This window comes from Calliphora vicina, chromosome 4 (assembly GCF_958450345.1).
Source record: "Calliphora vicina chromosome 4, idCalVici1.1, whole genome shotgun sequence".
NCBI classification, from domain to species: domain Eukaryota; kingdom Metazoa; phylum Arthropoda; class Insecta; order Diptera; family Calliphoridae; genus Calliphora; species Calliphora vicina.
The window spans coordinates 104,688,278-104,701,825 of NC_088783.1; the positions used below are offsets into that span (position 1 = coordinate 104,688,278).

At 36.2% G+C, this 13,548-nt stretch overlaps 1 protein-coding gene across 1 annotated transcript in view; it reads right to left on the minus strand.

Annotated features, from left to right (window-relative positions):
* The window catches only part of e(y)3 (enhancer of yellow 3), a 55,924-nt gene that overhangs the window by 18,337 nt on the left and 24,039 nt on the right, over positions 1-13,548 (minus strand). The window contains exon 2 of the mRNA XM_065510339.1: positions 203-4,868. Coding sequence (XP_065366411.1) covers positions 203-4,607 — 4,405 coding nt within the window. The 5' untranslated portion in view covers positions 4,608-4,868. The remainder of the gene's footprint in view (positions 1-202; positions 4,869-13,548) is intronic.

A 13,548-nucleotide genomic window follows, 5' to 3' on the forward strand; every position in this document is an offset into this window, starting at 1 on the left:
ATATGAGAGTAAATTTAATAATCATGTTCATGTTTCTATGTAATAATTCAAGAATACATTAAAAAGTAATACAGTCATTTGACAAGGGCGTTATCAACATTCTTACATGTCCAAGATCTATTGTAAACATCATATATTCACCTTTGTTAAGAAATTTATCTTTAAATAATAATACAAAACATATAAAAATAGTTTAACTTACCTCCCGAATTATCTGGACCACTAACGTCATCGGCCATATCTTCATCTTGAGACTCATTCTGAACACTGTCCACTGCACTGAACATGGGGGCGCGCAATTGTTGTGTCGCCAATATAGATGAGAAATCATTAGGTTTGAATATAACATCGGGTAAGGGATCTGAAGACGACAGTATGGTAGTGGGTGGTAACATAGAATTGTTACTGCTGCCGCCGCCACCACCAACCACACCAATACAAACCGTGTTACCTGCACTGCCCAGCACAAGACCCGGCGTGGCATTGCTCGAGATGTTGGCCTCAACGGTGGTTATGGTGTTGGTAGTACTGCCATTACTATTGCTCGATGACGAGGACATGGTCAAGTCAATTTGTGTGGCCATAGAGAGGCTGTGAGCCGTAGTTATATCTTGTACCGTTGATGCTAGGGTAGCAGAACTATTTGAACAGGCTGAAGAAGGAATGGAGGAATTCGATTCTAGAAAACTATTGAGAGCATTTTCATTGTTTTGTTTAAGTAGAGACGATGACTTTTTGTTATTATTGTCCATGGCTAGTGAGGAGGGGGGTCGCTGCTTTGTCTTACTTTCCATTTGTACCACTGTGGGTGTATTGCTACGTCTAGAAGTGCGTAGAGGAGTCCTTAACCTTTTCTGTGTTTCCAATTCAAGGTTTTCATTTTTATCATCCTCGCTTGCTGCACCCACAATATTGCCAGATGATTCTAATTCATCTAACACGCGTAAAGGCTCGTCAGCATCCACCATATCAATGGCCAAACGTTTACGCAGCAATTGAACCCGCCTTGACTTGGAAGTTGAATCGGTTAGCGGTGTTTCTTCTTTTTGGGCGGGGTTGGTCAATTGTGGGGTTAAGGAGTTAACCTCGTTATTGAGTGTGGTAATGTTGACGATAGATTTCTTTGGCCTTCCTCGTCTCTTTTGGACGGGTGTAGAATTCTCATTAGCTTGTTCATTGCTGTTGTTTTCTGCTGGCAATTCGAAACTGTCATTGGAATTGGTTTGACTTGATTCTATCACTTCTTCCATGGCTATGGGTAAAAGATGTTCATGTTTTTGTTTACGTGCTCTCTGATGACTTGTTAGCGTCATTGTGGTTTGTTTCAAACAATTAAAATCGTTTGGCTGAGTCAAAACAGCACCTGGAGACGTTGTTTTGTTCAATTCCTCCAGTGAATTTGTTAATACTTTTTGATTTATTAAATCATTATTATTATTTACAATCAATTGGGAGTTTTTGGTATTGATAGCATCATTATTTAGCCTTCTCTGTTTGGAGGGCGGTATTGCTAGTTCGCCAATGTTATTCTCCTCTACATGATTTGTTTGATTTGTTTGGCCGGCCAAATTTGTTGCTAAAGCATGACGCTTTAAGTTGGAATTGTTATTATTAAAGGATAATATATTATCGCTATCCTTGGGATAGTGTAGACCATTAGGCAGGTTACTTGGAACTTTTTCATTGATGAGTTGCAAATTTTCCGGACACTCATCTAGAGAATTTCGTGGACTACCCTCAGGCGTATCCAGGATCTCTATAGAATCTATGATATTCTCCTCTTTGGAGCTGAGGGTTTGTGAAGGCAGACTGTGTGTGTTGTTGTTGTTACTGTTGCTGCCGCTATTTGGACTAGTACCATTTGCCATTAAACGTTCAGCCAATTGGGGATATTTCAAGGAGGCTGGCGGTGAAGTTTGTATGGCATTAGGTTTTGGCTGCAAGGGTGGTGGAATTGTGGTGCTATTTTCTGTTTGCTGTAATTGCTGCTTTAACTGCTGGGTATTTTGTATGACAGTAGTCTCTCTTTGCAATCTCTCCAACAGTATGTTTGTGCCGGGCATAGCTAAGTTATTGACTTGTGCTATTGCAGAATTACTGTCATCGTTGTAATCAAACTGGGAGGGAGAACAACTGCGCGACGGAGAGGAGGTCAAGTCCACTGTATCAATAATTTGTGTTACCTTTGGATGGTGTATTTTGCCATTTAACAACTCGGGCATGTCTGGTGTTTGACCCTTAAAGTGTATATCATTTTGAAAGATTTGAGGTTCATGAACGGTCTGCAAGTCTTCATCAATGTCCATATCATCAGAATTGCGACGTATTTCAGATTCGCTATCCTGAACCACCATATTGTTAGCAGCTGTTATAACTACCACTTTTGAAGCGGAATCAGCGGTATTGTCATTGAAACCACAAAACTCTTGGGAGTTACTAGATTCTCCCGCATTGTCTACAGTTAACAAATCAGCAAACTCATCTGTGTCCGCCGGAGAAGAAACTAATATATTGGCATTAATTATGTCCACCACAGGAGCGGCATGTGCAGCTGCACTGTTGCTAGTATTAGTTTTATTCACCTCCGCTGTTGTTTCCTGCACTATAGTCAACTTTTGCTGGGGCGAACCTAAATTCTTGATGGTTAATTTCGGCACTGTCTTACAAGTTTGGGCTTTAACACTACTATTCACTCCTATCATTTCTCCTTCATCATCTTCTGCATCACTTTCCGTTCCGCTTTCTTTTGTCGAGGGCGGCCTTTGTTGACTGCTAATATTTTTTATGGTTAATTTAGGCACAGTTTCAATTTTACTTTGAGTTTTGATTGTCATTTTCGGTATAGAGCCGGCACATTCTTCCTCAGTGTTTATTGTATGTTTGTTAGTAACAACCATATCATTTTGTTGACGCGTTATGGTCAATTTAGGCACTGCTTGTTTGGGTGATAAAGGACTGCTTTCCAATTGCGACTTTATTATGCTTCGTTTGGGTAACACAATATTGGGCGAGTCCATGCTATTAGTTTTAATGGTAATTTTGGGTATTTTTTCATTCGGTAAACTGTCCGCATTACTAGCATTGGAATCCTCTACTAAATCCAAGGATTTGGTTTTAATAGTTAATTTCGGTATGCCGCCCAAGGCATTGGTATGATCATTATGTTGTGTTATAATGACTGCATGTTCCTGACCCGTTTTAATGGTAAGTTTGGGTATTTTCGAGGTGGTAGCATCTTCGGATGCATTAACTTCGCCACAAATCATATTGCCTTTTATGCATAATTTGGGTATAGTAGGATGATTGATTTCCGCTGTTTCGTGAGATTTTTGTAAAGGTTTTATGGTCAACTTGGGTATAACATGTGACGAGCTGGAATTTGTGGCCATATTCGAATTTGTAGAAGTCGATGAAGATGAGAATGAAGCCAAAGAAGATGATGAAGAGGAGGTGGTTGAGGAAGCGGGTGATATATTTGTTATAATTGATTCACTGTGGCCATCTTGTCCAGTTTTGATGGTTAACTTTGGTAAGGGTGGGGTATTAGCAGCCGGCTGGGTATTATGGCCATCGGAGCTGGCATTTGTGGAATCATTTATTTTAATGGTTAATTTTGGTACAATGGTTGAATGTTCGTCATTGTTAGCACGTATTGTCAATTTCGGCACAATGTGCGGTTCTGAGGCGTTCAATTTGCTGACCATTTCATCTTCAGCCGATGAAGAACATTCTTCCGATGACATTAGTACTTCGGCGGGTGGTTCCTTGACTATAGGCTTAATAGTGATCTTGGGCGTGTGGTGAGAGGTGTGATGGGTATTGTGTAGATTGATTTTCAAAGGTTCCACTTTTCGCAAATCATCCTCTACAAGGGAATTAGGAAGTTGAGATTCTGTAGTGGCCGCCGACGATGGTTTGGGCAGTTTTAATATAATTTTATGATTTTCGTTAACCATATCGGAGGAATTACTGCTGGTGGAAGCACCACCACGGTCTGCACCTATGCTCCCGCCTCCACCATCTCCAGCCTCAGCCACTGTGGTTGGGGTAGTATCTCTAGCTACCATATCGTTGTTTGACTTTATAATCCGCGTATTAATACTAAGATGATGTGTTGTGGGGTTTAAAGATGCTGATGTTGCTGCTGCTGCTGTTGTTGTACTGCCTTCCCTGTCCAATCTGGAGTTGTCTGATGTTGAAGGCATGACCATCTCTTCGAGCGACAATGAATCGGAATTATATGTTAATATTTCATAATTATTTGTGCTGCTGGTAATGCGAGCCGGTGATGTAACTAAAGCCTCTAATTCTAAGTTTACTTCTTCGCCTTCACCCTCGGCCGCCAAAGGTAACAGACAATCACTAGATGTTGAAGTAACCACCTGTTCTTGATCGTCGTTATCCTCCTCTACCACGTGAACTCTTTGCTGAAAAGGCTGAAGCTGTTCTTGTCTTGTTCGAGTTGTGGTCGTTGTTGCTGAGGCTGTAGCCGCCTGACGACAACTGACATAGGCTAATAGCTGCTGATGCTGCTGCTGTTGTTGTTGGGTTGGTTGTGTTGTTGGTGTATCTGCATCCGTTGATTTTCGTCGATTTGTAACATTCATTGCTTATAATGATGTAGATTTATTTTGGTTTTTTAAATATGTTTATTGTGTTGTTTGTAGGTTGGTTTTGTTTGGAAAACCTCTTTTTTTCTTTTTTGTTTGTTTTATTTGGTAAATTGTTGTTTGTGGTTTCTTTCTGGGTGGGCCAAATTCCAAACCAAGAACCTTTAGTTTTATACTCGTATAGTTTTCATGTTTGTATTGTTGATTGTGTTAGCTAATCGGGCTGCTTTAAAATTGTAATAATATGGGGTAAATATCCTGCAAAAAAAAAACAGAAAACAAAGATTGAATGTTATTAAATAGTTCCTTCGGTTAATTTAAGAATATATAGCATATATGTACAAATTAAAATACTTTAAAAATATTATAGAAATTTGTCTACTAAAAAAACAGCTTCAATTCTAACATCTTTCAAAATAAGTCTGCAATTTTTGATGATTTTCTAATTTACAACAGATCTGCGGATGCAGCAAAATGAGCTTGATCCAAATTGTCAAGCCATGAGATCTGGCTCTACAATGTTAGGGAAAATTTAAAATAAGTAACCATTTAGTAACATGCACGAAAGATTTATCCGTTAGCGACGGACAGTGTCAAATAAAGGATCTATATAAAGAATACTGCATCAGCATCCTAATCAACATTAATCAAACCATTCAGTTACACGAACGAAGGTATTTATCCATCTGACCTCCAGTGACAAAGAAGGTACAACCTCATCCACTTCCTTCCACTTGGGCACTTCAGCATCTGTCTCCTCGTGATACCTGGGTCAAACAAAATCACAAAGTAAAGTAAATAATACTGAACCATTCAGTTGCAAGAAGGAAGACATTTATACTTCTGACTTTCAAAAGGAAACCACCTGATCGGAGATATGTGATTCTATATCTCCGATCCGCTAGCGCCGGACGGTGTCAAATAAAGGGTCAATGTAAAGAATACTGAATTATCATCCTTATCGACCTTAACGAGTCCTTAATTAAACCCTTCAGATGCACGAAGACATTCAAACAGAAGCCACCAGCATCTCGAATCTCCGATCTGACTGAAAAGGTACACAACCTTATCTTCCTTATTTTGACTTCTCCAGAAGTCTTAATATGAGAGATAAAATCGCCTGGCGTGAAATCCACACAATGACCACCGCTAATAAATTCGGAATGTTCGTTATAGCAATAGATCGACTACCATTATATTAAGGAAATATCATCATTGCCATTCTTCAAGTAGTTTCTGCGGATAATATAATTTCTGCGAATTCGTAGAGTCTCGCCTGAATCATGAAATCGGAATCCCGAATGTTTGCCTTTAACTGGTACACTTTGGTACCAGTATGAAATGTTTGGCTACTGCACATTCAAAGACCAAACTGGATGTAGAATAGACAATTACAATAGATTTCTAGGCTATCGATGAAGATCCGATACCTGTAAAACAATCTATTGGCACTGCTTTTCATAAACTGTGTTCGCAGCCTCCCAAGCAGTAAAGCAAAAGTCATGACGTTGCTAAAATATTTTGTGGAGCCCGCTATCGAGTAAAGAACAATGTATTACTAGTGAATATTCAGAAAATCAAAGATATTGCCCTCTCTACGTATCAGACATTCTACACTTATCTTCCACCTAACAACAGGCTGTAGTTTAGATAACCTCGGAACATCATATACAGTAAAGGAACACAAAGTCATGTTGTGGCATGACATGTCGGAGGTGTCATCCTGGCTTTAACATCATACAGCTGGACCCCTCTCCAGAGGTATGTCTGGTAGGACTTTCGTTTATACGAGGAGGTACAAGATCCATTGGATCGTATACCGCAGCTTTGAACGACACTTATATAGCCGATATCATGGCACAGCTGTGGTCGGTTTGGAGCAAGAGGCTCAATACCTACTGGTCACACATAGACCGAGTTTCCCAAATTTAAGGTGAACTTGTGGTCAGGGTTCCTCAGATACCCTTTATATATACAACTTCCCAATCCAAAATCACTTAAGGTACGTTCACATTCTTGGAACATTTGACGAAAAATCGTAACCACTAAAAAATCGATATTTCTCTTTTCTTTGAACCAATATTAGTTTTAGATTAGAAAATATTAAAATATAAGATAATTATTATATTGTATGCCGTTATTTGATGTTATAAAATTCAGATAATTTCAAATAAACATGTATTGAATATATTGGTAACATTATTTTCGTCAAATATTTGTTCAATGGATTTGTGGACCAACCCAGTTGAAGTAGCACAATTTCTTGTCATTGACCTCGATGCAGAACCCCCAATTAGAAAATTGTATAGTTTTAGCTGTTACAACAATAACAACAAATCGCTTCTAGACATTATATTGCAGCAAATTTATGCCTGCTTTGAAATTTACGGATATGCCGCTCATTTTCTGCAGCAGCCACCGAAATCTTAACTGTATTTAACCAAATTTCTAGCATATACTCGGATAATACTTCAGAATTCAGTTAAGTACTTCCAATAATGCTAATAAATATTTTCATGGCAATTTTCCTCCCTCATTAACTTTAAGTTATCTTTTGAATGCGAGGTTTGGAAATATGTTTTTTTTCTAAACTACTTTTAACATGTGTCCATCTTAGTTAGTTCATTAGTATTTTTCTGTTGCGTGACACTCACAATAGCTGCAAAATTCCAAAACCTTACAAACTTAAATTATCTTTCTACCCGGCATGCATAATTGGTTGCTGAACTTTAAACATGTTATAATTATAATAAAAAGAAAAGCAAAATTTATGTATTGCGAGCATGTAAAATACTTTAACATTTTGACATTAGTTTGAAACAACAATTTGTTTTTATAAAAAACAAAATTCCCAGAAATTTATGACATGTTAAAGAAAATTAAATTCTTTAGATACATATGTATCTAGATTATGAAAGTATATCTAAAATTTTCTATGAATCATCAGCCCCATTTCTTAATTAACACCTTAAATACTAGCAAGCGACATTAATAATTTGATTAAAATAAATATTTTGCACTACTTCGTGAGATGAAAAATATTTCATAAACAAATTTGCTTTGAAATTTCTTTTGTGTGTTTTTGTTTTCAGCATCTTCTACAAAATTTAATCTGGTGGATTTTCGTTTTCTTACTCTTTTTCTACGCGACCTTCCTCCTCTATAACACTTACTCTTTCTCATTGTTGTCTCTGTGCGTTCATTTTATTATTATATTATTGTTGCTGTTTCTTATTTATTCCTAAATAGTTAGACTAATTCACTCTCTTTTAATTGTTAGTATGTTTGAGTGAGTATCTGAGTATCTGAGAGTGTGTGAGTGTTTGTTGTAGAATTCTTGAACTTTTTCATGAATTAAAATTGTTGGTATGCAGTTGTTTGTTTGCTTGTTTTTGTCGATTTTGTGGATACAGAGGTTGATTATGATTCTCCTGCTACCGGCATTATTTGGTTGTAGACAACAAAAAAACATTGTCGCAATTGCAAAATACACGTTGTGCGAGCCAGAACATCACACGACTGACAGACCGACACTCACACTATACTCAGTCACACGACCAACGTCGCACACGATTTTAAACGACTGACACAACACGAGTTGGTGTGAAATATAAGTAAGTACGGACGTACGACAAAAATTAAGAATCCAAACGACATTGAATTCATTTTTTATTATTATTAATCTTTGTCTTTGTTTTAAAATTATCGCAGGGAGAGGTGTGCACTAGTTGTTCATTGAGGTAGGTTTCTGTGGAATGGGAAATCGGTACTGATATAAATAGAATATAGCTCACTATATTCAATTTTGAATGCTAAAAGTTTTGAAGATATTCTAAATTAGGTTAGACTGTTGAACCAATAAAGTATTAAAAACTATTTTGAATTGATCCCGGAAAGAAATTAGGAAAGTCTATGTAATCAGGTCATTTCTTAAAATCTTAATCCAAATCTTTCAGAACTAGTATACAAAATTTGTAGGAGTCGGAAAACATATTCTGAAACTTATATTAAATATTCTTAAAAGAAATTAAACAAGTAAGTGAGCTATATTCGGCTGTTTCGAATCGTATATACCCTTCACCAAATTATACTTCAATACAAAATTTTAAATATTTTTAGTTGTTTTTTTAATTTTTTTGAAAAAAATATTTTTCGAATCCGAGTTTTTTTTTAAATTTAAAATTTTTTTTTTCAAATTTTTATTTTTTTAAATTTAAAAAAAATTTTGGTTTTTTAATTTTTTTTTTGTGAAAAAAAAATCGGGATAAAAAATATTTTTTCCGATTTTGACCCATTGTAGGTCCAACTTACTATGGTCTTATATACGTCGTTGCAAAGGTCTTTGAAATATCTATCATTAGATATCTATAGTGTCTATATTAATGACTTAGTAATCCAGATATAGGTCAAAAATCGGGGATGCCATAGTTTTTTCCTCATAACTCAGCCATTTGTGGACCGATTTTGCTGATTTTAAATAGGAAACTTCTCGAAAGCATGTCTGACAGAATTATTGAAGATTTGGATCCCGAAGATATCTGGGGTCTTCAGAAAATTGATTTCAACAGACGGTCAGACGGACATGGCTTAATCGAATCCGCTATCTATAAGGATCCAGAATATACGCACAGCCTCAAAAGTGAGTAAACACGCTCGAATTTTTTGATTTTTTTAGGATCATGAAAATCATTATAGTCCGACTTAAATCTTTTTTTTCACAACCGAATCTATTATTCAACTCAATCTCCAACAAACCAAAACATTAAAATTTTAATCGATGAATAAATTTTAGGATTTTCATTATCTTAAAAAAAATCAAATATTTGTTGGTGTATACTCACTTTTGAGGCTCGCTATATATACTTTGTAGGGTAGGGAAATTTATATTGTGGAAATTACAAACGTAATGACAAACTTATATATACCCTTCTCACGAAGGTGTAGGGTATAAAAATTGTATTAAACCATTTTTAAAACCGAATTACAGAGATTATTTAATAATAGTTCTTAATTGTTACAGAATTATTTAAGTTGTCAGTACGTGATAAATTATGAAAATCTATTTGGATCCCCTACCTCTGTCCTTGTCATACAATTATCTGATTTCCTATTATTCAAAATTGTCGAACCTTTGGCGTATATCTATATGTACTTCACTGAATCTAGTCTGCGATCTTCATGAGACGGCCTGATATTCTAGTTTAGGCATATATACAGATACTGATGATTATCGTGATCGTGATACTGACCATTATACCGCACAATGCTTTAACTGTTGAAGAACCTTTGCAAGTGCTTCCAAATTTCACTGTATCAAGTATAGGCTCCTTTACGGATTATCTAATTTGCTTGGTCCTATTGAGTATTATGTTTAGAACGCTCTATCTACTTGATCAACATTTGAAGAACCTTTGCAAGTGATGCCAAATTTGACGGAATCTAGTCTTCAATTTCCAGGACGGTTTAAGCTTACTTAGGGATAATCTAGTTTTCGTTGTACTATTGTGGATTATGTCGATAACTATTTTTATGAAAAACCTCTGCAAGTGCTTTCAAATGTATTATTAGTGAGACTGTGTCAATTAGCCAGTTTGATGAAATAACAAAATCCTTCCGAGACATTTCGCAGTGAACAACAACATTGGAGAGTTACAAAGCAGGTGCTCAGAGGTCTAATCGTGCAGTTAATTGGTAGTATCTAAGACCACAATGTCCGCTAACTAAGCCAGTAAGTAGTCTCAAATCGTTCTTTCCGAGCATTAGCTCTTTGTTAGGGCAGAGTAATGAATCATCTGCCTGCCAGAGCGTCTATAAATTCTGCCAATGTCGGGCAAATTCCGATTCATCCCATGAGCGAATTATTGCATAGCGAGAAAAATGTTCAGGTCCTATGATAGCGTGCCTGGCACCTTTTGAAAACTGAATTTGAAAACTTTAAGTAACTTACAGTAAAGTGCTGTGCATCTTTGAATCTCTCCAATAAAGATGTAAACAGTTCCTAATTAACTTAACGACAGCAAGATATTTGGTAAATGATGGATATACAACCGTTATAAATTATGTACGCAGCATCCTGGCAACGTCGCCTGTTGTACGTACGCCTAGATCAGCGGTCGGCACTCATAGCCACCGGAGGTGGAAGCCAAAAATTCAAAGGTGAGCGAAACTAGTTAAAACTAACAAAAGGGGAGAAATGCTATCATTAAAAATCGTGGTACTATTTGTAGACAGTCGATTTCTGTATAGATTTCCAATATGCTCAAGTCTTTCTGAATTTTATTCAATACGATCTAAGAATCTCTTCTCTATCTCTTCCTAATATAGCATGATATTCTGGTTCACGCTCATTTTCAGATATGCTAGCTATCTTGGAACTTCCAATAACCAGGTCAAACTAACCAGTATAAAGCTTTCTTCCTGCAATGTAATGGTATATTGAGAATACTATATGACTACGGTAAGATTTCAGGCGATGAGCAGTTGAATTCAATTATGCTGTAATCCATCATTGCGGTCCTTTATAAAAGCTAAAGATTAAAAGGATTACCACAGGATTACAATAAGATTTTATGCGATGAGCTTTGAAATTTTATTGCAATAATAAAGAAACATTCCATTTTTTTAAATACCTCCAAAAAGGCTACATATTTCCTAAAATATTAGAAGTTATCGCAACGTAAAAGAGACGGAATAGCAATTGAGATAAGAAAAAATATACAATCTCTTCCAGAGAAGTATCTTTGAAATGATCTCCAAAAAATATACTACTAGTAATATTTATTTCCAAATTTAGATAGTAAATTTAATCCTAATTTCCATAAAATGTATATAACTTTCCAAACACTTTTTAAAATCCTTGACAACTATCAAGATCAACTATAGAATCATTAAACAAAAATAATACAGGATGTTAAAAACCAAAAAAAAAAACAGAAAATCACACACAAACAAAGAAAATCAAGAGCAAAACAAAGATACACAAAATAAAAACAATAGAAAAACAAACAAAGCAATAACAACTAAAAATAAAAACGAAAGTAACAAAGTGAAATCACAGAAGATAAGAAAACAGACTACAAAGCAAAGCGTAAAAACAATAAATGAAAAACACAAACCAACTAAAACACAGCAAATTTGTAAGCAGTAAAATCAGAAAAAAAAATCCCGCTCATTGAGGGCAAACAAACAAAACAACAAACACAAAGAGAGAAACTAAAGAAATAAAGGGAGAAAGAAACTTCATGTGACAGAAATACACAGTAAAATACTTATGTACGTACAATGTGCCAGAGTGCAGCAGCAAAGAGGACAAACTAGAAAATAATTAATATAAAATGAGCCTATAATAATTGATAAGCAAAATAAACAAACAAACATCATGTTTAGAACGTCATCCACATGTTATTTTTACTATACGAAAGCACAGTGCGTCATATTTTGTGTAAAAGACTTCAGTTTGCAGAAATCGATATTTAAAATTACAATTTGGATATCTAAATTGGTAAAATATGATATGATGTTGTGAAGGACCAAAGGTACTCCAGGTCCCTGAAAAAGATTCGCCGTCAAAGGATAGCTATAGTAGATAAGGCAGGCGCGGATCCAGGTCAACCATTTAGGGGTGAAAAAATTATAATTTGTTCTACATTTTTCTTTTTATTCCTTTTTTTATATGAAAACTTTTCGGTTTTGGGGGGGGGGGGGTTGTTAATGTCGTATTTCACACCCTCTGGATCCGCACCTGAGATAAGGTAAGGTTTTCAGGCAGGCGCGAAGTGAAGAAAATAAGAGCAGCTCAATAGGTCACTTTATGTTACCTGAAAGTATAAAGTCAGAAAAAGAGGGACATATAGAAATGAAAAGAGAGAATGGGAAAATTGAAGTGGAAGATGTCCAAAGAAAGAGGGAGGAGATTTTTAAATTGCGTACCAATGAGTTGGTGATTATTAGGTTACTCTAAGAAGATCCATGTCTGGTCTTTTTATTTTCGAGAGCTCAGAAAGACTTTTTAGAGCTCAGAAAGACAGGAACCTGAAGCATAGATCTCCTAATGCCGGGCAGTGACAAAGAAGACGAAAAATGATCTCATCCTCCTCCTCGTTTTGACAACAGAAGTCGTTGTAGGTCAAGCCAAGTTTCCTCGCGTGGTTGCCAAAAGTGCAGTGTCCGGTAATGACCGCTACTACACCACTCAATTGTGAGAGCGTCCACGATCCAGTCGGAGTCATATCGTTCTGGGTATAGAGCATGTGGGTTCCCAACCCCATCTTGTCTGAGCGAGCTCATAGTAGAAGTTACTAATGTGAAGCTCGTATTTGGATAACGAAATTCCACATAGGAAATCTATGTGTCCGTTAGGTAGCATGGCGCCTTTTTTAGCCAAATCATCAGCAACGCAGTTTCCCTTAGTATCTCCGTGTCCCCGTACATACTTAAGTACGAATGTTGAATGTTTCGCCATCCTTTTTAAGGATGGCCTGCATTCCTGGACCAAAAGTGATGTTGTGTTAGAGATTTTATTGCGGTCTGACTGTCAGTATATATACGAATATCCCTGCCGTCCTTTTAATGGCTGATATTTCAGTAGTAGGTTTTTCATAAATGAAAATGTCATGAATGTTTAGGATAGATCTATTAGACAATCGACTGAGAATTCTTAAATCAAACACTTCGGTAAAAACAAGTATGAAGTGAGAATATCCTGACAAGGAAACAACTCTCCTTGACTAATTTGAGTTCAATTTATAATTGACAAACCTCTCGGAATTCTATATCCAATTGGTAAGGAAATCAGTTCCTCGGAAAGAATTTTTCATTAAGTCATATTATCCACATATAAGAAACAGGTCTCGATTTGCAGAAATCGATTTTTTAAATTAGGATTTAGAGATCTTAATTGGAAAAAATATGACTAATGTTGTGAAGGACCAAAGATATT